The sequence below is a fragment of the Gasterosteus aculeatus genome, chromosome 6 (assembly GCF_964276395.1).
Source record: "Gasterosteus aculeatus chromosome 6, fGasAcu3.hap1.1, whole genome shotgun sequence".
NCBI lineage: Eukaryota > Metazoa > Chordata > Actinopteri > Perciformes > Gasterosteidae > Gasterosteus > Gasterosteus aculeatus.
Window position 1 is genome coordinate 5,840,721 of NC_135693.1, and position 24,398 is coordinate 5,865,118.

At 46.9% G+C, this 24,398-nt stretch overlaps 1 protein-coding gene across 4 annotated transcripts in view; it reads right to left on the reverse strand.

Moving 5' to 3' along the window:
- Positions 1-1,444: 1,444 nt before the first annotated feature.
- inpp5a (inositol polyphosphate-5-phosphatase A) overlaps positions 1,445-24,398 on the reverse strand; it is a 109,202-nt gene continuing 86,248 nt past the window's right edge. For 2 of the 4 annotated variants that reach the window (XM_040178059.2, XM_078103903.1), the window contains exons 10-16: positions 22,087-22,182; positions 21,292-21,366; positions 16,176-16,249; positions 7,551-7,662; positions 5,117-5,185; positions 3,615-3,651; positions 1,445-3,278 (exon numbers count right to left, since the gene is read on the reverse strand). In XM_040178059.2, coding sequence (XP_040033993.2) covers positions 3,229-3,278; positions 3,615-3,651; positions 5,117-5,185; positions 7,551-7,662; positions 16,176-16,249; positions 21,292-21,366; positions 22,087-22,182 — 513 coding nt within the window. In that variant the 3' untranslated portion in view covers positions 1,445-3,228. Of the gene's footprint in view, positions 3,279-3,563; positions 3,652-5,116; positions 5,186-7,550; positions 7,663-16,175; positions 16,250-21,291; positions 21,367-22,086; positions 22,183-24,398 lie in introns of all 4 variants that reach the window. The other 2 variants (XM_040178060.2, XM_078103904.1) reach the window with 1 other exon arrangement.

Sequence of the window (24,398 nt, forward strand, 5' to 3'; positions counted from 1 at the left end):
TCTGGAGCTCAATTCAAGGAACTGTTAATACTAATAATTTCACAACACATGTTGAGTAAGTCCTTGTTTACTGATAACTAAAGTTCATTTAAACATAATTATTGTCTCAGGTTGAACAGGTTTGATTTGTCCAATAAGGCATCGAGTTACATAAAGGGAAGATTCGAGAGAATTATTAGTACCTAAATGTATCACTATCACCAGGCAACAGCTGATGATTTTTTACAAATCAAAACGGAAAAAATGAAATCGGTCTGTTCTTTTTAAATTAAGGGTGTTTTAATTTTAGTCTTCTCTCATTTAATGCCTCCACAATGACCCTTAGAGCTGAGTTCATTATCATAAACAGCAAAATAAAGTGTGAATATTTCGTTTTATGGAAACGGTTCTCCAGTAGTGTGGAGACCTTGGACAGACGTCCCCCCCCCCCAGCTTGTACTACATCGCTCTTCTTTCTCTCCTCATCAATAGGAGGCTCCTGCAGGTCTCTTGTGGGCTCAGCCAATCAGGAAGCAGCACTCATACATTCAAATCCCATGGAGGAATCATTGACAGGACGTTTACGACTTGCTGCCACGTAATGAGGCTGCTAATGAAGAAAAATAAAAATAAAAACCTCCATAAAGGTTTCTTAGTATATTAAACGTCCCGTTCTTAATCCATTTGTCTTATATTCCAACAGCCCAGACTTAATGCCTTTATCGGTTATTTGCCTTTTTATGATTAAATACCCATATTAATTACATATAAATATATACAATTAATTGTATTTAGATATTTTAAAATAATCTGAGCTCCGGTTTGTTCCAGAGAGGCTGAGCTAATTCTATATATATATATATATATATATATATATATATATCTATATATATATATATCTATATATCTATATATATATATATATATATATATATATATATATATATATATATATATATATATACATTTATAATAGGAGTTTTAAAGGGTTCAAATTGTGAATAGTTTTGTGGAAGTTTTAGTGAATGAGACTTGTGTCACATTGTACTGATGAATTACATAACGACCTTTGAATATATTTATTTTATTATAATGTAATAGACCTCTCTTTTAATGAACTTCAGGTAACAGGGGCCCGTTGTTTGCCTTAAACAACGCACATTAGTCAAGGCAAAGTGTTTTTTTTAACCTACAGCAAAAACATTTATAGGCTACGGGATGATGAGCTGCTGTAGAACATCAATATCCCGATTAAGGTCGATATGACGAGTTGTAATTGTCCAGGAATATCATTTTTTCTTCCATTAGCGGCCCGTTTAAAGCCAATTAAAGCCGGTGTCACGGCGCGGCTCCCCGATGAGAAACGTCAGCGCGCGGGGCGGAACCCCGACGGAGGCCCCGTCCTCGCGCAGCACCTCTTATTTTGTAGTAAAAATAAAGGGAAAGTAAAAAGTACAAACAGCCGTTGATCTCTAAAGGTTTTTTTATTGCTTGAGAACTGCATCACCTACAGCAGAAGACCAGCCGCCCGGAAGGGGGGCCGGAATAAAATCTCTATCTGCTTTTTTCATAAAATGGAGTGAAGAAAAAAAAAAAAAAAAAAAGAAACAAACAAAAACACTTGGTTTTTGCAGGCTTATATTCCTATACATTAAACCCACAGCGACCAGCAACGAAAACAAGCAGGCATTGTACACACGAGAAAGTAAAATAAAACTTTGCTTAAAAACAAAAATCACACAAGGCGACATTAATTCTGGCAGGCACAAAATAATTTTCACTTGCGGTGATTTAAGATGCAAACAAATAAAATGGCGGAGGATCAATCTGACGGCTTGACACAGTCGGAAATGTGTAGTGTAAATAAAATCAATTCAAAAAGAAGAAACGCGGCCGTCTCCGCTCGCCTTTTTAATGCTTATTTTGCGATGGATGCTGCTGGGCTACACAAAACAAACAACACAAAAAGTCTTCCTGCTCATTTCCCACATTTAGAGTTTCTCTCTATTATTATTATTTTTGTTTACAGCGACGCCTTAACCATCAGACTTATCATATAACTCTTACACACTTCATCTCTGTGTAGTATACTTGGCACCATAATGCAGTAACAACAACAAAACAAAACAGTTAACATCTTAAGGACAATCTAAAAATATCACATTTGGATCCATATTATAGAAATAAGTTAAGATTAAGAATAATAATGTCATGATGTGAGACTGCTATATATATATATATATATATATATATATATATATATATATATATATATGAAACATTATCTTATATACTTGCATGGTGTATGGCACTGCTTAAAACATTCTTGGATAGGCAATAAATCCCGGAGCAGCTCCTCTCCTCTCCCTGCTGACTGATTCAAAGGTCACCGCGGCTGCAGGAACTCCCAAACAGTTGCTGCGTCCGCGCATTACTTCAGCATAAACATTTTGGTAAGAATCATAAATTATCTCTTTTAAAAAGTACAGTATATAAAACGAGACTCAACCGACGTGTCAGGCATGGCGCTGTGTTGTGCACTCGACGGCGAAACTAAAGTATGGATTTATATATATATATATATATATATATGAAAATTGTCGCAATGAACAGATGAACCGTCGTCCGTTCCGACAAAGGGGACCAGGAAGTTGGGTCAGAAAAAGGCTACTAAAACCATCAACAACTCTATATGTTATACTCTCGGATGTACAAATAAACCTAACATTATAGATATACAACTTTATTTCTTCCTTTTTTTGTTGCATTGCACTTTTATTTTCTTAAAACACCTTACACACTGTGTGAAGTAGCTTCTATGCACAGAGGCACACCTAAAAACGGCGAGCACGGCGCCTAAAAGTATGTAGTAGGACTGATTTCAATTAGAGTTTTGGCAATGAGGCTGAGGCTTGGAAAAGGGTCGTCCGTCCGCCGCTTTCTTCCCTCCTTTCATTCTTCTTGTTCTTCTCTGGGGAATGGGGTTGCATGGCAACAGTGAGGTCAGCGATGTGTGTCTTGTCTGGAGCCGGGGCCCTCGGGTGCTCGTCCACATCTCAACAAGTGTTTTATGGAGAGAGGAGACGGCTGCGGTTTTCTTACGCATGAGGTGTCAGGACAACTGCGACTGGTCAGCACGGCCGAAAAACTCGCTGTCGGTTCTTCAGTGTAAGCTTGTGCAAAGTGTGTGTTTGTGTGCCTGTACGTGTGTGTGCTTGTTTGTGTGTGTGTGCGTGTGTGTCCTGTCTCTCACAGAGGCGCTTCACGGAATATCTTCTCCCTCCTTTGGCAACACTTTCCTGTTGAAAACATGAAAACATTCGTATTGCTACACACTAAGTAGTCTTTTCAGTGATAAGTAATAAACTTTTGGTTCATTTTGTCATTAAAGCACAAGAAGCAGCAAGTTTGTTAGTAAATGTCTTAAAATGACCAAAGCATTTTAATCATTTTTCCACTCATGATGTCATACGTTTTGCCCTGTTTGGACTGTTTGTGCAAAGTCAAAATCAAGCAACTCAACGCAAACAACGGCAACGGGGGGGGGGGGATTTTAATAAAGGAAAGAAAAATGTAATATTTACCACGACATCACTGCACCACACAACACTTGTGCTTATTTGCATTAGGTTTACCTGCCCCCGCTGTTATTCGGAAGGACAGGAAGACGGGCTGTTAGGGGGAGACACACAGAGACATAAAAAAACGTCAGAAAACAGAACAGGAACCACAACACGGCGTTGCCGATGCTCTCCGGGACAAACCGGAGCTCCCTCCCTCCCCCCCTCCCTCCCTCCCTCCCTCCCTCCCTCCCTCCCTCCCTCCCTCCCCTCGGAGCGGCGATGTCACGCAGGTTAAACTCACATACCAGCGCGCTGCATTTTTGGGCCCGCGTGCTAACGACCTTGGACACTTTTTCCAAACATAGCCGGCTGTGATGCGGCGGCGGTGTGCGTCCGGGGGGGGGGTGAGGGCCCCCCCGAGTGTCCGCCGGTGCGCTCAGGTCACCTCGCACACACACGCTACCGATGAAAGGCCTGAGTCCAGGCGCCTCTCTGACAAGGCGGCGACTGGAGCGGCGGTGTTAAAGCGCTTCCTATAGGTCGTGCTGTTTGAACGTTCCTCTTTAAATGGTTTCATTTCTTGAGTTCATGATCACGCGGGTGACGGTGCAGATGTTCTGCCTCTGGGAGGGAACAGTGTGGGCCGCTGCACGGGGGGTCGCTGGCTTGGGGGCCAACCAGGAAGTCCGCTTCGCAGCAGGTGCTCGGGATTATCGAGGTGAATAAATTGAGGCTTCTGATATAATATAATCGATATAATCTTCAATCACACATTAACTCCACTGCTTCTCTTTCATGGCGGACGGAGGATTCGTTGTTCTAGTGACGCCGTTCTGTCAACTCATTCAGCCACTTGTTAGCAATCAAGCTATTTTTTACATGACTCGTAAAAGCTTCACCAGAGGACCAAAGTATTCTATATATTGTTAAAAGACATTGAGTTCCTGAAAGCTACAGACCATAAATCCACCGACTTTGGACCAGGAAGTGAATTAACGCAGACTCATTTCCTCTTCATTTGAATTTTATGCCACTTAATATTTCTTTTCTTTCTGTGATTATATATCTTTTTTATATTGTTCTCTTCAGTCAACTGCATGTATTTGACATTCGTAGTTAGACGTAATAAAAATGACAAAAATGTTACAGTTCCATAAAGATGCTGTACTCTCCTAAACATGTATATCCAGTAGTTTACAAAGTATCTAAATGTAACCGTAATAACTTGCTTTACACTATAATAAAATACTCTATAACCTTGAAAGCAGACATGCTGCATAATGAGGATTTCTACTTCTGATACTTTGGGTACATTCTGCTGATAATACTTCTGTACTTAAACATTTAGGAATTGCTCCTTTGTTATAATTGAGTATTTATAGAACATGACATTTCTACTTTTACTTAAGTGGAAAGCCTTTTTTTAGTAGCATTGCTGGAAAGTCAACTCAAACTAATGGAAATAATGGCGCCGATAAAGAGATAGATTGAGAAATTAGCCAAATTGAACCCAACAGTTAAATGCAGCTCCGTCCTTCACCTACAGGACGCACACAGTGGCAGGAGGCGGTTACCTTGTGGTCCCCCATGCAGACGTTGGGCCCGATGTTATCGTACACTATGGACTTCTCCTCGTTCTCAGGCTGCGGACACACAAAACAAAACGTTTGGGGATAAAAACGAGCGGCATGGATGCATTTGTTGCACGCAGAGGGGGCTTCGCACCGCGCTGCAGGACACACACACACACACACACACACACACAGGATGCAGAATCAGCAGCACGGCGTGTTTACACAGTATGGTCATTACATTACGCCCTTCATGTTTTATGACACGATCATGGGCGAGAAATCGATGCACCGGCTTCATTAAGCACAATTAGTAAGGATCATATTGCGGATTTCAAAATAAAAGCCCCCTAGAACCAAACAGTGTCCACATCATCAACAACGGCTCGTGGGCTTTTCTTTACTTCTTGGGAGAATTTTCTAATTTGAATTAGAAAAATGATATATTTTTGAAGAGCCAATAAAATCCTAATTTGATCACCAGTGCCGGAGCCGCGAGCGCTTCGTTTTCCATTCACACACAAGTTCCGGCTGCTACGTATTCGTTCTGAAGAATTAGAATGAGCACCAGTTGCAACTGCTATGTAATTAGGGCTTTATAATGTTCTCAGAGACTTTGTTCAGAGAATTGTAAGGGAAAGCGAAATAGTACAATGAAGCTAATTAACAGTCGAGTGATCAACAGGAAGTGAATTTGTCTCAATTAGTGTGTACGATTGTTTGAGGGAACTTTATCGATGGGTTTCTCATTCATGAATAACTCCGGACACAAACAGCGAGATTCTCACAGAGCAGCCGCCGCTGATTTATGAAGAACATAAGTAAGCATCGGGCTGAATGCACCTTTAGGAGCAGTTTGTGCACGGCGTGGTGGGAGGCGTGGGGGGGATGAAAAGCAGGAGTAATCTACAAAGTGGACATTTGCCTCTGGACCAAATAGTCCCCTCGCTGTGATCTAAGTGCCTATCTGAGGGAATCGCGTTTCAGCATCAATCCCTGCGCACAGAAAGACGCCGTTGCCCCACTCCGCTCTGCAGACTGGAGAATAAATCACACTCGTCTGGTAGAACTAAAGACTTTTTAAACAGCACGCACACATACACACACATGCACACACACACACACACACTGGTGCTTCGGGTTGTGACTCGGTGAGCTGCAGAAGAAAGAGACAGAGAGCTTGAGAATGAACCATAAAGGAAAACCCAAATTAACTTCAGACCAATCCGCTGGTGGAGCCGGGTCAGCACACCGTGTGCCTCCACCTCACTCTACCTTCGCCGCCCCCACCTCCTCCCCAGCCGCCGCCCCCCAGCAGCCGCGGATACATTCATCAAACGCACACTGGATAATTTACAAAGGCGGCATAACACGGTGGATTCTTTTCAGGGCTGTGTAATCTTTAGACAGATAAACAAATTACCCGGGGGCCCCTCCGGCGGAGAGGGAGCGCTCGCTCGGCTAAACATTCATTACCGGCGCTCCCGGAGCTGGTGCCGCGCCGCGCAGCCAGCGGGCAACCTTTGGCGTGTTAGGGCTCGGCAAGCAGAAAATAACACGATGGCGAGTTAACCGACCGTGCCATGATAGATGACGCCCACAACGTCGGGCTGTTTACGGGGGGCCCTGTGTCTCCACAATCTGCAGCGCTCGGAGCCGGCGAGAGTGTGTGTGTGTGTGTGTGTGTGTGTGTGTGTGCGCCTGCTCAGTGAATCATCGGCCAATCTGCGAAACACACTAACTGTTCCACTCTGTCGCTGCATTACAAGCAATTAGCCGGCGCTTGAGGGGGAGGAAAAACCAACAAGGGCCCAGCTGTGTGTGTGTGTGTGTGTGTGTGAATCACCTTTTTACATATTTCTGACACATTAAGTGGGCAGAATAAGGCTGATTCGTCTTTGTTTTTCACAACTGTGATAGAGCGATGAGCGGTCAGCAAACCTCCATCCTGCTCTTAACGACTTATTCCCGGTATTCAGAGAAAAGACGGTAGCACGTCTTATGCAAAAACAGGTGGCAAAAGATGCGGGGAAACGTAGCGGGGCCGCGTGGCGGATCTCTGAGTAATCCAGCAAACAGAAGCGAGGTGACAGATTGGCTGGAGTTCACATTTGCAGCGGAGCGCGACTCTCGGAGGAAGGAGACGGATCTGTGGCTTTATGAAGAAGACAATGGGCCCCCCTGGAACTGTGTAAGTGACGGGATATATGTACTGTCAGGGTGGACCCGTGGCTTAGCGCTCCCAATTAATATTCACAGGCACCTCATCCTCCCATCTGGGAAGCGACTGAAGGGCGCGGGGAGGGGTGATGCGCATCGAGGGCGACGGAGATGAAGAAATAGAAAGAACCAGAGGAATCAGACTTTGAAAAGGAACCACAGAAACCCACAAGTTGGTTTAAAAAAAAAAAAGAGTGTGTGTCAGGTGCGGGCTCACCTTTAGGACCAGGTCTCTGGCGGAAGGAGATAAGAGGATTCGGTCGCACCAGGCGGGGCATCTGGTGTTCATGTACTGCTTCCCCTGACTGCTGTCTTCACTGTACGGATAACTGAAAAGGCCAAAGAAGCAACACACCATCAGCAAACAGTCTCTCAGTCAGAAACACAGTGAGCAACTTTATTTTCTGGTTAAGTGCCGGGGAAGGAAATAAATATGACTTGTGTGAAGGAGCGATAAATATGCCTCATCTCAACGTTTCCCAGAGAGAACAGCAGCTCCGTAAGAATGACAGATCATCTGAGTCATCGCGTGTCAACACACACGCATGGCTCAATCAAAGCAATCTCTCTGCCAACTGTACAGGTTGTGAGCAACAAAGGAGGAGTGTGTGTGGGCGGGGGAGCGATGTACCCGGATCGGGCCGGAGGGAGATTCAGATGCCCATATGCGCCGCTCCATCCCTACGCAGTCATCAAAAAGGGATTTGGCGCGGCGGCGAGCAGCCGCGTGAGATTGTATCTCGGGGAACAGCAGGGAACCGTCGCATGATTTGAGCTCGCTGGGATTCACAGATTTACACTTTCGGAGGATTCAATTTGCGCCGTCGGGCTCATCAAAGTGCCGGAGATTTACACGCCACCAATCCAATTTGTTTGCGGGCGCTCATCAGGATGTGAGACCCGGCTTACGTACTGTAATGCCGATCCAATTTGCTCCTTCAGTGCCACGCGCGCTAACCGTAGCATAACGCCGGCGAGAGTGGCTCTTCTCCGAGGATGCCGATGTCCTAATGATTAAATAAACACACACACGCCGAGGCCTTCGATTCATCACCAGCGCCAAGCTCCGCTGCCTTAATTGCACTTTGTGCTTTGTGCAGAATGCATTTGCTTTGTGTGGATGAGTGTGCACTCAAGTCACTACAGCTGCTGGTTTGTACCGACAGAGAAAACCCCCCATGTGACCTACGTAAGTCGTCTCCTGGACTAATGCTCATAATACTGAATCGGTACAGCAAATCGACTACAAAAATAAACTTCAGTGGTGGGAATTTGATACTTAAACGTTAAAAGATTTGACATCTTGTGCACGTAAAATATTTGGTACTTAATATTAAACAGCAAGTCAGCGACCTCTTTGTCACAAACCCAACGACGTGGACTTTGAGGTTTCCTCTTAACGGATGTGACAAAGGGTTTAGGGTCGCCTCAGCGGCAAAGGGGTTAAATTAAAAGCCGTGAACCGCAACGTCCCCAGTTTGCATGCGACTCAGGGACCTTTGTTTGATTGTCTGCATGTCACTCTTCTCCACTACATGACACATGCAACCGCTCCAACGGAGGCCCCATCGGCCAGTCGGCGTCCACTGTAACGACCGCCGGCGACTCGAAAAAGGGACGATGGGGATACGGTTTATCTCTAGAATTGTTTAGGGGTGTTTGCTTTACTTTCTGCTGGCTGTTCAACTTCAGGCAAGGGACGCTAAATGAAAAGGACCCACTGATGTGAGGGAAAAGGTACAGAAGGGTCTGCTCAGTTAGTACAGTTGTCACTGCATGTAGGCCGACGTCCTGCCGTACATCGACCTTTAAAACGTTGAAAAACGGACACACACACGCACACACAATACACACACAGACACACACAGGGAGCCCCCTCAATGCACCCCCCACCAGGTGTACAAACAGACCTGCTGAGAGCTACTTAAAGAAGTTCCCTGCCTCCAATTAGCATTAATAGCACTTAAACCATGGGGGAAATGCATGGGGGGTTTGGGTATGCTAATCAAAAGGGCTAAAGGAGTGATCCCGGGATAAAAGAGAGCACGGAGAATAGGATGAGTGAAACACAGATAGACGAGGAGGCAGAGGAGAGGGGATGAAGACGGATCAGACAGCAAGACGCACAATGAGCAGAGGAAAAGAGCAAAGTCTTCAAAGGGCTGGAGGAGCTGCCCCACTTCAGGGTGGCCTGATCGCTGCCCGCTTCCTGGGGGACGGTCCCGGGCCGAACAATCCTCCTATCGGGAACTCCGTTACGGCTTTATTGACTAACAAGCCCGGGGTCACTTTGGTGTTAAAGAGATTGAGAGAAAATCAAGTTCTCCCCCTCTCACCTCCTTCAAACAATGAACTCAAAAGGCCAGATAACAACCCCCAAGACCCCCCCACCCCCATCTGTCCTTCCCCAACCACAAAACTTTACAATCATTTTTTTGATGACAGCCCGCCATTGAAAAAGCTGATTAAAAATCCTCAACGGTGGCCATTAAAGGGCCATTCTGCGTCCTAGCGAGTGCATGTGTAACAGGTCCCCCCCCCTTGCTTTCTGCTTTCACTGCACCCTCCGCTGGCTCCGACGGAGATAACAGGTCTTAATGCGACGGCAAACACTGGAATGGCGCGCTGGGGACAAAGTGATTAATGTGTCCGATTAGCGAGCTCACAAACTTATCGGCGAAAGGTAAACGGCCCGAGAGGGCGTGTGGGCCGGAGGCCGTCAGCTCATATCGGGCCCTTATTGCCCGTGAGACTAATTACACTAATCAATGGGCCGAGCTGATAACTCCCAATAATTACGTAGCCGTGGGGAAGGGGAGCTGCACTAAAAAGTATCCACACACGTATATGTGAGCCCATGTAAACAGGTTATATAGTCTGAGATCCCTTCCAGGAATCACATCGCGGAGGTTCAGGACACCAGCATGCGTCTTTCACATAAAACGAAGGTCGTGAGACGCAGCAGTTAACCAAAGTCCAAGCTGCAACTATGAGCTCATTTCAGATAGCGTAATGTGTTCCAATTGTAAAATCACAGTGACCTCCTGTGAACAGCAGGTAGACGGAGGCGTGGGCTGCAATAATGCATATTAGATGGTACACCGTCAATGCCTACAGAGTGAGCAATAAGTGGCATTTCACCAGCAGACTGTTCATCATGGGAAGTGGAACACAGCCTATATAACGCCTTCATTTCTGAGGAAGGCGTTAACATTATTCCCTGACTATGCAAATCAACAAAAGAAATTCAGGGATGCTCTAAACTGTGAAAAGAACTTAAGTGAAATAAGTTTTTATATTGTGAAGTTTAAAACGTCCTCCTTTACTTATTTACAGCAAATAATAAACTTCCACGAGAGCAGCCCGAGACCATCATCAGTGTCGGATAATCACACACGCTGCTGGTGGAATATTTGTCTTGGCATTTACAGGTTCTATCACAGCGATCACCTCTTGTGTAAAGTTAACGTAAATCAACCCCCCTCCCCTCGCTGTCCCTCCGCTCTTTTGTGTTTTGCCGACCACATCCGAGATGATGATGATGATGATGATGATGTGTGTGCGTGCGTGTTTGCGCTCGCACGTCTGGACCCTCTGGCACCTATTGGGAGCTCATTCATTCATGCTTGGTTTGGGGTTTAATGTTTGACCTGGCCGCTGACACATTACTCACACCGCGTTCCGGGCCGCTGTCAGCTTGTTTGTCTTGTAAAAGCGAAAAAAGAGAACACGTCGGAGGTGAGCGGCGGCCCTTCCTGCGGTGTGTCACATGGCCTCGCCCGGTGGAGGGAGAGGCTGTCGCGACACCCGCATTGCTGCGCCGCACCAGCTGCTGCTGCTGCAGCTGCACTGCCTTTATCCGAGTAAGACACTCTGCCCTCGCCAGACTTCCTTGTCTGAGATTCTGTTATCGTGCCATCAAAAGCTATTACCTGGTTGCGCATAATGGCAGATAAGTGACGGGCCAAACAGTGGGCCGTTCTGGCGCTCGGTATTTAATGAGGGCAATATAAACTCGGGGAAATGGGAAGGGCAGGAAGCCAAAGATAAGTCACAACAGTGGCTTCAGTTCACGGGTGGCGTAGAGCATCACGGGATAATCCGAGCGGCGAGCGTTTCGAGTGACTCCCCCCACACCCCAAAGCTATGTTTGTTTGGCCGTTGTCAGGGGAGGCTTGGCAAAACACAACACACACGCATGCACGGATTCAAAAAGATCAGCCGAATGCTATCAATAAAGCTGAATGTTTGCCTCGGTTTGTGGAGCTGGGGGGGCTCGCAGGCACAACATTGGCCCAACGCAGTACAAACACAGCAAAATGCCACCGGCGCCTCGTGGCGGTCGGCCTGCTGGGGTTCAGCTACGGCGCGCTCCGCCCTTTCAGCGGCCCCCTGACCAGGATCCAGGGCGACGCAGATGGCGTACGTTGCGTCCTCCACCCCACCCCACCCCGGCGTGAGGCTGCTCTCTTGACAAAGCCTCCCTCTTCAGTGCCAAGACGAGAGGCGACGACACACGAGAGCGGAGCTTCTTTGGCCACCACCGCCAACAATGGCCCCTCATCATTTTCACGGGCTCCCTCGTCGTTACAGTGACGGGTGCACCGATGGGGCTGTGAAACAATGCCCCCCCAACCAATCGGGGTCGTTTGAGCGCGCCCGCTCGCCGCTCCTTCAACGGAGCCACGCGGGCCCCCCCCGAGAACAAGCGGCCCGTTCATGCGGGATGCAAACAGCGGGGCTATAGGACTAACGTATACGCGGCCGAACACACAAATGCACGGGGGTGACATCATCGGTGCAGGGCCCTCAGAGGCCAGGCGTGTGGTGTGAAGAGCGTTGTTCGCCCGAACAGAGAGCGGCCCTGTGTGCGGGCGGAGCCGTCTGCGTGAGCGCTTCCTATGAGCTCGAGGAATTTCTCCACCGGCTGTCTCGCATGTACTCATCAGCGGTCATTGAGGAGCTGGCCGGGAGCCACTCCGTGTCACTTGACCAGAGCTTCTCTTTGGGCTGAAGGGTCATTCTGAACCTGTCAATGTTGGAGCCTTTCTTACAGCGGGCGGGACGTTTAGGTTTTCGGACCTTTTCCCTTCGGGGCGGCTTTTTGGGAAATGTACGCCAACGTGTCAATGCTGGGAAATGTACGCTAACGTGTCAACGTTGGGAAATGTACGCTAACGTGTCAATGTTGGTCGCAGGGTGCTTCCCAAACAGACAAAGGTGTTTATGTGCTTCTACCACCTCGATGGCCTCACCTCCTGACCCCTGGGACCAGGATCTGCCTGCAGTCTAGACTTGACAAACACAGTTACAAGGCGCTAGAGACCCGCTGCCTTTAGCACCTTCCATTGGTTCTCTCCAAATGAACTTAAGAGATGTTCGGCTGATCTTTTTAGGTGGTTGGCGGCTAAATGTTTATATAAATCCTCAGGTCAGTCCTCTTTTCCTGCTCAAATTATTAAAGTGGCAGATTATTAATAATCCTTCGTCTGAACTATTACTATTTAGGTCCGCCGCCTTGGTTTGGCTTCACGTATTTCAACCACTATTGGATGGATGACGATGAAATTCATGCTCCTCAGAGGATAAATCCCTCCACCTCGTGTGACGTGACATTTCGTCTCGTGCCACATCAAGTTAAGCTAAGTGCAGAATCTGACAGCATTCTAACATGCCGGTGATCGTGGTAAACACTCCTGCTAAATATCAGCATGATAGCATTGACATTGCGAGCGTGTTAGCATGTCGACATTAGCATTCAGCTAAAAATGCAGCTGCAGAGCTTCAAACTGGTTTTCTTCAGTTTCCTGTGGTGGTGTTTTGCGGTTTTGGTCATTTTCCTCTTTGTTACTGGGGGGATCGGGGCGTGTGTTTACGGAAATAACTGAATTTAAATCCAACGGTGTGATTCTTCTTATGCTGTACCTCGCCAGTACCCACATGTTGCGTACTCTATGTGTTTGTGCCTTGTTCCTTGCGTTCCCCTTTTCCAAGCAGACCCACAAGTGGGACGTCTTCTCTGCACCGGACTTTTCCCATCTTTCCTCTCACGAACGTCTCACAACGCTCCACACCAACTCCCCGCTCTGGAATCACTCGTGATTTGCTCATCCATGGAGTTGTACCGCTGCTCTGATGTCACTCAAAATCTCCCTCAAAGCCCATTCCCAGTAACCAGGTTACAGGCAGAATACATTCTTCCACTGCTCCCTCATTGTCCACTGCATTTCCTTCGAAGTCGGGGGCCCCGATTCAATTTTTGCATCGATCTCAGGCAAGAAAAAGGGCAAAGAAATGAGATCAGAGGAGTACTAAAAGCTTTGCCTTAAATCAATCAAAATACATGAATAAGTTAATGGTGCCTTAGTATATTTTAGGGGATATTACCTTAGTTATGCCATTTCAAATATGAAATCAAATGTACCATAATGAATAATAAAACTTGCCATCATTTTCAGTAGGACGGGCGTGCAGCAGGCAGCCAAGCGCTGGTGACCAGATGGCTGGTTGCCGTCCCGTGGCTTAAAACTCAGAAAAATGATTGTATATTTATTTCTCCTAACTATTGGGCTCATCTTTCCTCTCCTAACCTGCACGAGTGTGCACGAGGCGTCCCGCGCAGCCGCCTGGCTCCAGGTCCAACTGTGACAAGGCCCGGGTAAATTCCTCACCCCGGTGCTCAAGTACTTAAGACTTGTCAAGGCCAACTTTGACAGACGGATTTTTAAAAAGTGGAGCGATATGCACTTTACGGCTTGCAGCGGCGCAGGGGGAAGAATTTGTGTGTTAAAAAGAGAGCGAGCTGCTGCAAAGCGATGCCTCAGCTGTGGTGATGCAGAAAATAAAAATAGAAAGCTAGAGACAACTTCTCGTCCGCCGCTGGGACGGAATTAACTCGCAGATAAAATGTTGGCGACTAGTATTGATTTATAGATTTCAACAAAAGTGAGCCGTGTGCGTGCATGAGAGTGTGTGTGTGTCTCAGTGCGTTAAGGTCGGCATGGATGAAAAAAAAGAGCAATAACCTCACAGATGGCGAGGGGACGGTCCAGAGCAGGCTATGGGATGGAGAACAATCGTTGAGGCTTGATTGCTCAAGGAGCACAAGGCAGACCTGACAGGGGGAGGGGTACTAGGATGTGTGTGTGTGTGTGTGTGTGTGTGTATGCATGAAGTGGGAGGAGGGGGGTTGTTTAAGTTTAACTAGGCCACTGCTACCCATTACAAGCCTGACAATGATGTGGCTTGTCGCGCGCACACAGAGTTGATCAAATCAAATTTCATATGCTGCTCCCGGGGCTTTCATGTGTTTGATTCATCATCACCTCAAGTGTGTGAAAATCATTTGTATTCTTTGGCGGCGGCGCATTCATTCCTCCCCGCGGAGAGATGATTCAGTATTATATGGATAGGTGCAAAAGTCAGCCGGTGTGAAAGGACAATAAATCCACCTGTCACTTATGCAAAGTGATGTAAATGGGGTCCCTGATTAAGACACAGAGTCATTTAAAAAACAGCGACTGGCAGAACCTTGACACATGCACTCTCTCTTTCTCTCACACACACACACAAAAGCACTAACTAAAAGCCTCACACACACACACACACACACACACACACACACACACACCCTCAGATAGCTCTATGTATCTCACTTTCTCATTCACACATTAAAATCCCCTGCCACCCCCCCGCCTGCCACTTGAGCAGTTTATCAAGTAATTATTGTTTGATTACAGCGTTTCATTATCTGCACTGATTGAGTCACAACCGGCGGCAAAGGTCAAGCGCCATTAACGCGCCGCTCCCGAAACATATTTCCACGCCGGCCGGGTGTTTGCCCTCCCTCTCTTCTGAAAAGGGCTAATTGCAAATGCATTTGTTTGAGGAAGAGGAGACCACCCTCGCTCCAGACTCCCCCAAGTCCCACCGAGACGGAATATCAATGTCGCACAACGCGCAGCGACACACACGAACATGAAAAGACATACACATGGGAGCAGCATTTCTAATCATACTTAACAACTGATCCAACACGGGTCCAGCAGCTTTTATAAAACCACAGTGGAGAATAAAAGGGTGACTAACTATTAACATCACTGCGTCAACATTTACTCATCTCTGAGTTTGGTGATTTTGACAGATTAAGTCTTTTTACTAGTTTAATAGTTTTAGGCTTAATGAACCATACAAAAACTCATTATGCATTATGCCTTTTTATGGATGGCCAGGCCATCCTTGTAAATGAGAATTGGTTCTCAATAGATTTTACCTGGTTAAATAAAGGTCAAATAAAATAAAAAATGTGTAGTATGTCTAATATATATATATATATATATATATATATATATATATATATATATATATATATATATATATATATATATATAAACTGTACAAATGTGTCTTCGGGCATCTCTCACTTAACCCTCTGATCTCTATTCTTCACACAGACTCATTGTGCTTCTGCACAAAGCTTAACCAAAACAGCAGGTGCACTTGGAGACGCCTGCACAGTTGTTGCACTTCAACAAATTCAAATTGCACTTAAAGAGCCATTAAAAGAGCACATTTGCTCATTGTGGAGAAAACCACACAGCTTGTTCGAGATATCGCCAAGAATAAAACGTCATGAATATGTAAAAAAAAAAACCTTATGGGATTTGTAGGGTTCTTCCTCTGGGACCCATGAGATTTGCATTCCTGGTCGTGTTAGATGCTGCTAGAGTGGCTAAAACCCCCGTAGGGACTTGATATCAATGCCCGGAAGAGCGGCCAGTGGCAGAAATCAGAGGCCAAAGGAATGATGTAGGCGTTAGTATGATATAAGATGTCTCCGTACCTGGGTGGGAAGGAGATCTCCAGTTCATGCAGCCGATCTTTGAACACCGACAGCTCTTTGTCGTACTCTAAAAGCTGTGGAGAAAATAAAAAAAGTTTACATTTTTGGAAAACATTTCTGATCAAGGGGATAGTCCAAAGAGCCTGAATGCTCTTTGTTAGCAAAGCCCTCTTTTCAGTTCAGAGCTCACACAACTGAGCAGGTCCGACCAATATAACCTTTATTTGGGGTACAAACTGATTATTTGTGGGCTGAAAGTTGAGCAGGTTTTTCCCAGCAGACACACACATGCTAAGACAATTCAGGGATGATTTGAGGCCTCTTCCGATTTGATATGAACTGGACCAAGAAGTCTGCAGAAGTCCATCATCAGGCCTCAGCGTCAGTGGGGGGCTGGATGAGAATACACTATCGTATAGTTATCTCGGTGTTCCCCACACCGGCTAAAATTGACAGAAGTTGACCAGTTATGTGTGTGTGTGTGTTGTATCACTCGCCCTGTCCCGCCGGGGAGGGAGCGGGCTCCATCTCTCCACACTCTTCATCAATCATGTCTCCTCACCCAGCTGTACTCACTCACCAGAGTGTACACACGCACGTCCCTCGACTTCCCCCCTCTCACAAAGCCCATAAATCATTAGTGAAAAGTGCAATTAGCGGCTCCTTGTACACATTAATTATCTGCGAGATGAACAGGTAGTCACGGGCACCTGCATGGCTGCCTCACGGAGAGACTTGACGGCTACGTTTCCCAGCTACCCCGGGCGGACCCCGCGTCATCAAGGCCCCCCTCTCCCTTCCCTCGCACACACTTCAGACAGGAAGACACAGAGATGAAGCCGGGACACGTTTGTTCTGTGGTAAATTGAGCCATTGTACACGTTTCAAACACCCCGGCTACAATTACAGGCCGAAGAAGACGCTCGACGAGAGCCTTGACAGCGGCTGCACAGGCAGCCCGACGTTAATGACATTACATCGGTGTATTACACGCAACAAAGTGTTGATGGCTACATGATGAAGTACCGCGCAGGGGGTGAGGCGGTGCACAGCGGTATTACTCGGAAGGACGTCCTCACAAAGTGGAGGCTCCTGGAGGACGGGTGTTATATCAGCAGAAGGTAACTGCGGTCTTCCATCTGCGCTGACACATTTACGCCGTGCGCGTGGATTGTTTGTCTTTGCAGCGCCGTTGAGTGCACATGCACACAAAAACAAAATAAGCCAGAGTCCGGCATGTGTGTGTGTGTGTGTGTGTGTGTGTTTACGTGTCAGTGGTGTAGAACAGTGGCCATTACTTGCAGGCAGAGGGGCCTCCCAGACGGAGTCTCGGAGGTTCAGGAGGGCAGATGTGCTGCATTCATCAAACTCACACTGCCGGGGTCACAGGAGAGACTCGCACACTGTGGATGAGGGATGACTGAGCAGGGGGATGCAACCCCACGCTCCACTGTACACCCCCATCTCGCCATCCACCCGCTGACACCCGCTTTCTCCGCCGAGCGTTTGTCGGCTTGTGCGTGCGTGTCTGTCGCAGCCTGACTGAGGCTAATAATAGAATAATGTGGAGGATTTAACACTTCTATGTCACTTTTGAAACAACGGATTGTTGATTTCAGACAGAGGAAAACCAACGGCGGCGTCTCAGTTTTAGCCAGTGACTGTTGATTTAGTTTGTCTAAAAAGACAGCTATTGAATGAGCTAATGTTAAGCCTCATGCGTTGTTTGAAAACGCTGTCTCGGGCTGAGTTGAACTGTGATCCGGCTAGGTGTATGCTAATGTCCGCACTGCCCTCTCGTATCCCTTCTGGTTAAAAAAAGCTAAGACGCCAACAGCAAAAATGCCAAACTTTAGCTTTCAGAACAGTAGTCTTCAAACCAATGGGGGACGTCACTGTGACCACACTTGATAAACAGCCTATGATGGGCAGAGTCAACAGGCTCATACTGGTATAATGCTGAAGGCCCAAATCAATAATTGACCTTTTCTAAAGGGAACACAGATGATTCATGCTGAGGTGAAGCAGCTCAGGTTGCACGAGTGGGACAGTTTTAACTGTGTGCATCTACGGAGAATCTGCCTTCAGTGAATGAAAGAAAAAAAAAAACCTGCAGCAAAATTCCCACCACATTTCATCTCGGGTCCATTCAGCACAATTCTCTGTTGCTTTGCCAGATCAGTGGTTAAAAAACAAACAACAAAAACCGTCTTGGTTCAGGGCCTTGTGACATTATAACGCCAGGAGTAGTTTGTCAACCAGGGACGACCTTGGGCGTTGGCCGTTGAGGAGGAGGTGGCGCGAGCTGATGCAGCCCCGGCATTCTCACTGGGGGGGAAGGATGAAGAAGTGTCTGGATAAAAACTACCCTGTCATGGGCTCAAATTTCTGACCACTGGCGAGCTCTTAAATCAGAGTGGCAGTGATAGCTAAGCAGCGGGTCGTTGATGGGGGTAAAGAGATAAATAAATAAATAAATAAACGTAATACGACCGTTCCTCTAACTGGGATGGCGGTTTTTCCACCACCTGTAATTGTGCTTTGATTTACGCGACGTCAAATATCCCCCGTGACAACACCTGCTGCCATTAAAGCCCATCAATAAATGTTGGGGTGAAAGGTCATTTAATTTGATTTTTACACCGCACACTTGGCTTTCATTGCAGGGGGCCATATTTTTCCTTCTTTTTATGGGATCTTCATTATTTTGTGAGTAAAAGCGATAAACTGTCACTGGTGGTGGTGTGTGTGTGTGGGGGGGGGGGGGGGGCTGATTGGTGTTGGGACCAACCCAAACACAACAACCCCCCCCACTGCAGTACACTGCACCTCACCAGGCTTTGTTGGCACAACTATGTCATGCCTGTAAAAATTTCATTTAAATAGAGAATGGGTGAGAATAACATATATTTAGCAGCAAAATCAAATTGTTTATAGGATATTCAAACTTCGTTTGACCTGTGCCCCTCGCCTGGTGCTACTATCTGTCCTCAGAGGCCTACGGGAGCGGACAGCGCTTCCTGACCCGTGCCAAAGAGAGGCGGGCTACAAGAGAGGAAGAGACAACCGAGGGACGTTACACAGCATTGCTTTATATAAATCCTATTAGGCTCCCGTCTCATTCGGCACGAGGTTTGACGGGGAAACAGAAATGCTGCAGCGGCATTTGTTCTTCATTCTTCTACGTCGCCTCCGGGGCTTTTAAGTAATGCTGAGGGCTGCTACGCCGCCAGCATGACAAGGAGAGGCAGGCCGGACAGGAAAGGTTCATCACTTGCTGCAGGCAGTACACAAACGCACCCTCCCTCTCCTCCATCTGCCGACACCACACTGATAAAGTCACAATAAAGAGATACTGAAACAAAATCAATGGGGGCCGAGGATGGGGGAAGGCCCCGCCGGGTGTCTGTGTGTGTGCGCGCTTCGGGGGGGGGAAACGCTGCGGATCCACACAAGTGCGGCACAGAACGCGCCGCGCTCACACGCGCAAACACACCAACGCGCTCCTTCCATCTCTCCGCGGGAACGAGGCCCCCGCGGTGCCCCCCGACGCCACCAGCGGCTGGAAAATGTAATCTTCCCAAATACTCATCAGGGCTCTCCATCGTCCCGCCCTGACAGCGCCGGGGATAATTAATTATACAATTTCGATGGGAATATCGACTAAACAAACCTATTAATCATAGCAGAAGTCAATAGGCATGGACACATTCAATCATGTCCCAGCCAATGATTACTCCTCTCAAAATACAATAATTATTTTCAAGAGCTGCCTCGAATTAAATTCCTGTCAAGCCGGTACAAGTCTTGCAGTTGATGAAGGATGCAATGGATTTCCCCCCCCTCTCCTGCCCAGTGGAGGAGTGTGAGGAGGGACATTTATCCTTTTGGAAAGGTAGTTTGTTTTATGAGGATCATAACATGGTGTGTTTAACTATGACCATCAGATTATCTCTGACGCCCCCATTATGTCATCCATCTTGTCAGGCTTGGTGAGGAGGAAGTCGGGGGGGGGGGGGGGGGGGCTCAGCCTCTTAGGGCTACACTTCCTGCACATTTCTGCTGATCAGATTCAATGATCTAAACCTGGCAGCGTCACGCCAGTCTTTTGAATTTCATCTTTGCTGAAGTAGCTGACGGTTACTGGTGTCCTCCCTGCTGTTTTAGTTGAAATACCGACATCTCCAGGAGGAACCATTCAAACAGGGAGGCTCTGCATCTGCAGCCACATGCAGAGACTAGGCTGCAAACTCGCCGCTCACGTTCACCACAGCAGCACCGAGGAAACGATCGCTTCAATCTGCTACTTTCACCATCTATATAAAAAGGTGGGAAATGTCGATTCCAAGAAAATGAAAAGGGGGGGAAATAGTGGAGTAAATTTTGTTTCCTTGACTACAGGAGCTGCATTCGGAACAGAAGCCCAGAGCGGAGCGCTGCTGGGAATGAGCATCAGTCAGGTGGAGGCCCTCGCAGAGGAAGATACTCATTGACCAAGTCAGCCGCATGCAAACATGAGCAGCCGAAGCAAACATGTTATTTTCAAAAAAGGAGGTCTAATACGCAATTTCCTTGGAATCTAAATTTGACTGCTAACGCCAACAACATAAATACGTGCGTTCTTAGTGGGGGTTTTAACGAGGTCCGACCTTGAACCTCCTAATGCAATATACAGCCTTATAAAAGCAGAAATGTGTACCAGTATGTTTCTCACAGCAGACATTTAACACTCACCTCATTTACACTCAGATCTCATATAAAAGTGATTCCAAAGACATTCAGCCCCACAGGGATACAGAGCCAGTGTGTGTGTGTGTCTGTTGCCAAAGCAGCGTACCTACCTCTACGCTGGCCTTTCTCTACCGGCTATCGAAATATAAAATAAAACTAAAAATCAAATGATGTAGTTAAACTTTTGGCTTTCCTTCCTTGTGTTCTGTACCTCTTTAAGATAATCAATGTAGTGAATGGTAGCTGCGGTCAGTTTACATCGGAAAAACAACGTCTGTACAGCTGATGAAGTGAATTGAAATGTGTAAAAAAAAACAAGTGAAAGTGAAGAAATGGGAGAACAGATTGATATATAAAGGGTCAGGAAGCGAAGGGGGTGACTTACCGAGGTCCCATTGTTTTCCCGGAAAACGTCCTGGTTGACGTAATTAAAAAGCTTCTTTTCAAGTTGAAGAACGACCTGAATCGTCGGCGAGAGAGAAACAGCGCTCTGATTAATATCAATGCTAATGTGAACTGCACTTAGTAATTAGAGCGCTAATGACCAGCAGTGTGCTGCAGTGGCGGACAGCAATGGTAGTTCTACACGTGTGTCTCACTGAGGAGTCACTCCGCTTTGCAACGAATGTCAACACAACCTGCAATAACTCAGGATGGGGTCTATGAGGTGTGTCGAACAGGGAAAACGAGATGCATAGATGCCTCGTTGTATTTCCATCAGGGCTTCGACACCCCAGGAAATTTTGCAGCCAAATCCGTACAGTTCGCTGGAAATACCAGAATCACTGACCAATACGCAGCGGGCAATCGTTTGTGTAGCGCTGCGCTGTTAAATAAGGGAACGAAATGTGATGGGGCAAATATCTCATAACGTAATGTGACGGAAGACAATATGGTTTGAATGCAGTTATAAATGTTGTTATTAGAAGTCACAGGCAGCCTTAAATGGGAAGTCTACTTTTTAAATACATACACAAAGTTCCTACAACAGTCTAAACATATGAATGACCATCAACACATTTCTGTTAAATCCCCAAAACTGAAGTGTTGTATGTATGTGAAAATCAATCATATATTAATTGTGGACAAATGAATGAATTGGGGCCTTTTCTAAGCCGTGGGAATAACATAGTGGGATCTAAATTAAGATGGCTTTCTCCTTTGATGACTTGCAGCTCACCTTCCGGTCATTGTCACTTTCTCGGAATATTAGCTTGTCGACTTCGTTGGTGTCGGCGGCTCTGACCGTCTGCATGGTGGCAGTGGAGCAAAGACTCTGCGGGAGAGAGAGGAGGAGAGAGGGTGAGGCCTCAGACACAGAGAATCACCCTGGGGGGGTAATGGGAAAATCCTGTTAAAGAACAACGGCTCATAACAAAAACCGATTGTTAGGACGGAGGACCACTTGTGTAATTGCATTTATTGTACTTTGTCACCGGTCACATGTTCACACGTTGTACAGTAGCAGCTCCGGCAGCCCGACACAGCGCACTACAATGCACCCTATTCAACGACTTTTAAAGAAACATCTACTGCCTCACTGTCACTCCTCTTGATCCGCCTCTATGTACTGACCACATGGACTGTGTGCATGGTTAAATTCCCCTTTGTGGACTCTTTTAACAATTAGTTAAACATTCGACCATCTGTGTTTGAAGACCGTTGAATGAGGTAATCCCTCAGCCAGCGGTTCCCATACCACACGGCGGAGATCGGGTGACCTGATTGAAATTCAAAGCACAGATTAGATAAACGGGTCAAGCCAATATAGCGGGGCAGCGAAGAAGGGCCCTTTAGACCGAAATGTCACAAATCAGCCGGGCTTCGGCCACCGAGAAGAAACGGCACGCCAGATTAGAACAAACACCGGGGCCTGAGAGAAAGTGGAACAACTCCCTGCAGCTCCCCCACCTCCCCCACCTCCCCTCACCGCCAACCCCCCCCCAAGAGCAACTTTCTAAAGCCCTAACAAATCGCTCCATCTTTCACTCATTTAGGCCATCCAAATGCAGGGTCAATATGGTCCCCTGGCAGCCAAATGCTAATGCGCTTAAGTGCGCTTAAGCAGCTTTGTGCGATGAATAGGCCAAAGAGGGAGCTGGTGAGAAGGGCAGGAGATACTTTCACTGTCAAGAAGTCATTGTGGCCAACCGGCAAAGACAATTGCAGACAGTTTTTGTCATCTCTGATTAGCACCAACTGCTCCGAATTTTGTGTGGTGTATCTTTTTATTGGTTTTTAGACATTTAATTCATTTTGATTCAAATTTCTTTATAACAAAAAAAAAAACTACAAACGTTCCTGGACTGTGAAGTGAAGGATGTAAGTTTTGAAAATCTTCATTATTTATCTCTTTAGTTTTTAGATTTCGCGATCGTCGTTGGTCCTGTTATTCTTCCAAGCGAGCCGCCCTCCTGCGGCCCGCTTTGCAAATCCAGAAGTCAGTCAAGCAGAACGGCCACTTTCACTGCGACCACTGGCTGCGTCGCCTACTGGCACAACAAGCATCCCGATCATAAGGACGAAAACAGACCCTCCGTTCAGCCGGACAGAAACACGGTCGTCATAAATAGATCCTGGGCATGGATACATACGGAGGTTTCTACCGGGATGTAAGGGAGATGACATCATTCCCACGGAGATAATGGAACCACAGACTCGGTATTCATGTTGGCAACTTGTGCCAAGAGTGTCGCTGCAAGGAAGACTCAATTAGACAAAAAAGAGAAAAGAAGAGCACTATTAGCTAATGCTGCCTTTTCTTGGGGGGCAAAGTGTCTTTTCCCAGAACAATTACAATCTGGATTCCAGGGACGGCTAATGATTCCAACCACAGATTCTTTTGGGCCCGTCGCAGGAGCGACAAAGACGCTGAAGCCACTTGATTTACTCAAGACGTGTTTTACATTCATATTCGACGAGACAAGAAAAAAGAAATTTCAGCACATCGGCAGTAGTGCGGCCGGAGCTTAAGGATGTCCTGTTGCATGGCGACCGGCGCCGACGCTGATTGATCCATTCATCCGCGCATTGACTGAGCGATCAGTGCAGTCGGCGGTGGCTGATTGCACCCGATTGATCACAGCTACCATACTGTCGTCCTTTGTGAACCCCACACACACACACACACACACACGACCCCACACGGTCATGAGATCTGCACACCAAGATGGGGGATAGTAATTAAAAGCCCGTGGCGTCACTTGTGACGGCATCGATGCCGACGCGTCTCCTCCTCGCGGGCCGAGCGCGGCGCAGACGCTTGTGCCGGTTTCATTTTCCCGCCTCCCCAAGCACATTACACAGACGTGCTCTCACTGACCACCCTGAGAGATATTATCATGATTCATTTGGCCGCAATCGGCTCCTTATTCAATGACAATTAGTGTTTAGTGCAAGCGATCGATGGGAAAGTGCAGCCAGGAGATGCAGCTGTGGTCCAGGGGACAGCGAGGATGTCTTCACTCCTCTGGGCTCCTTCAACTGATCCTG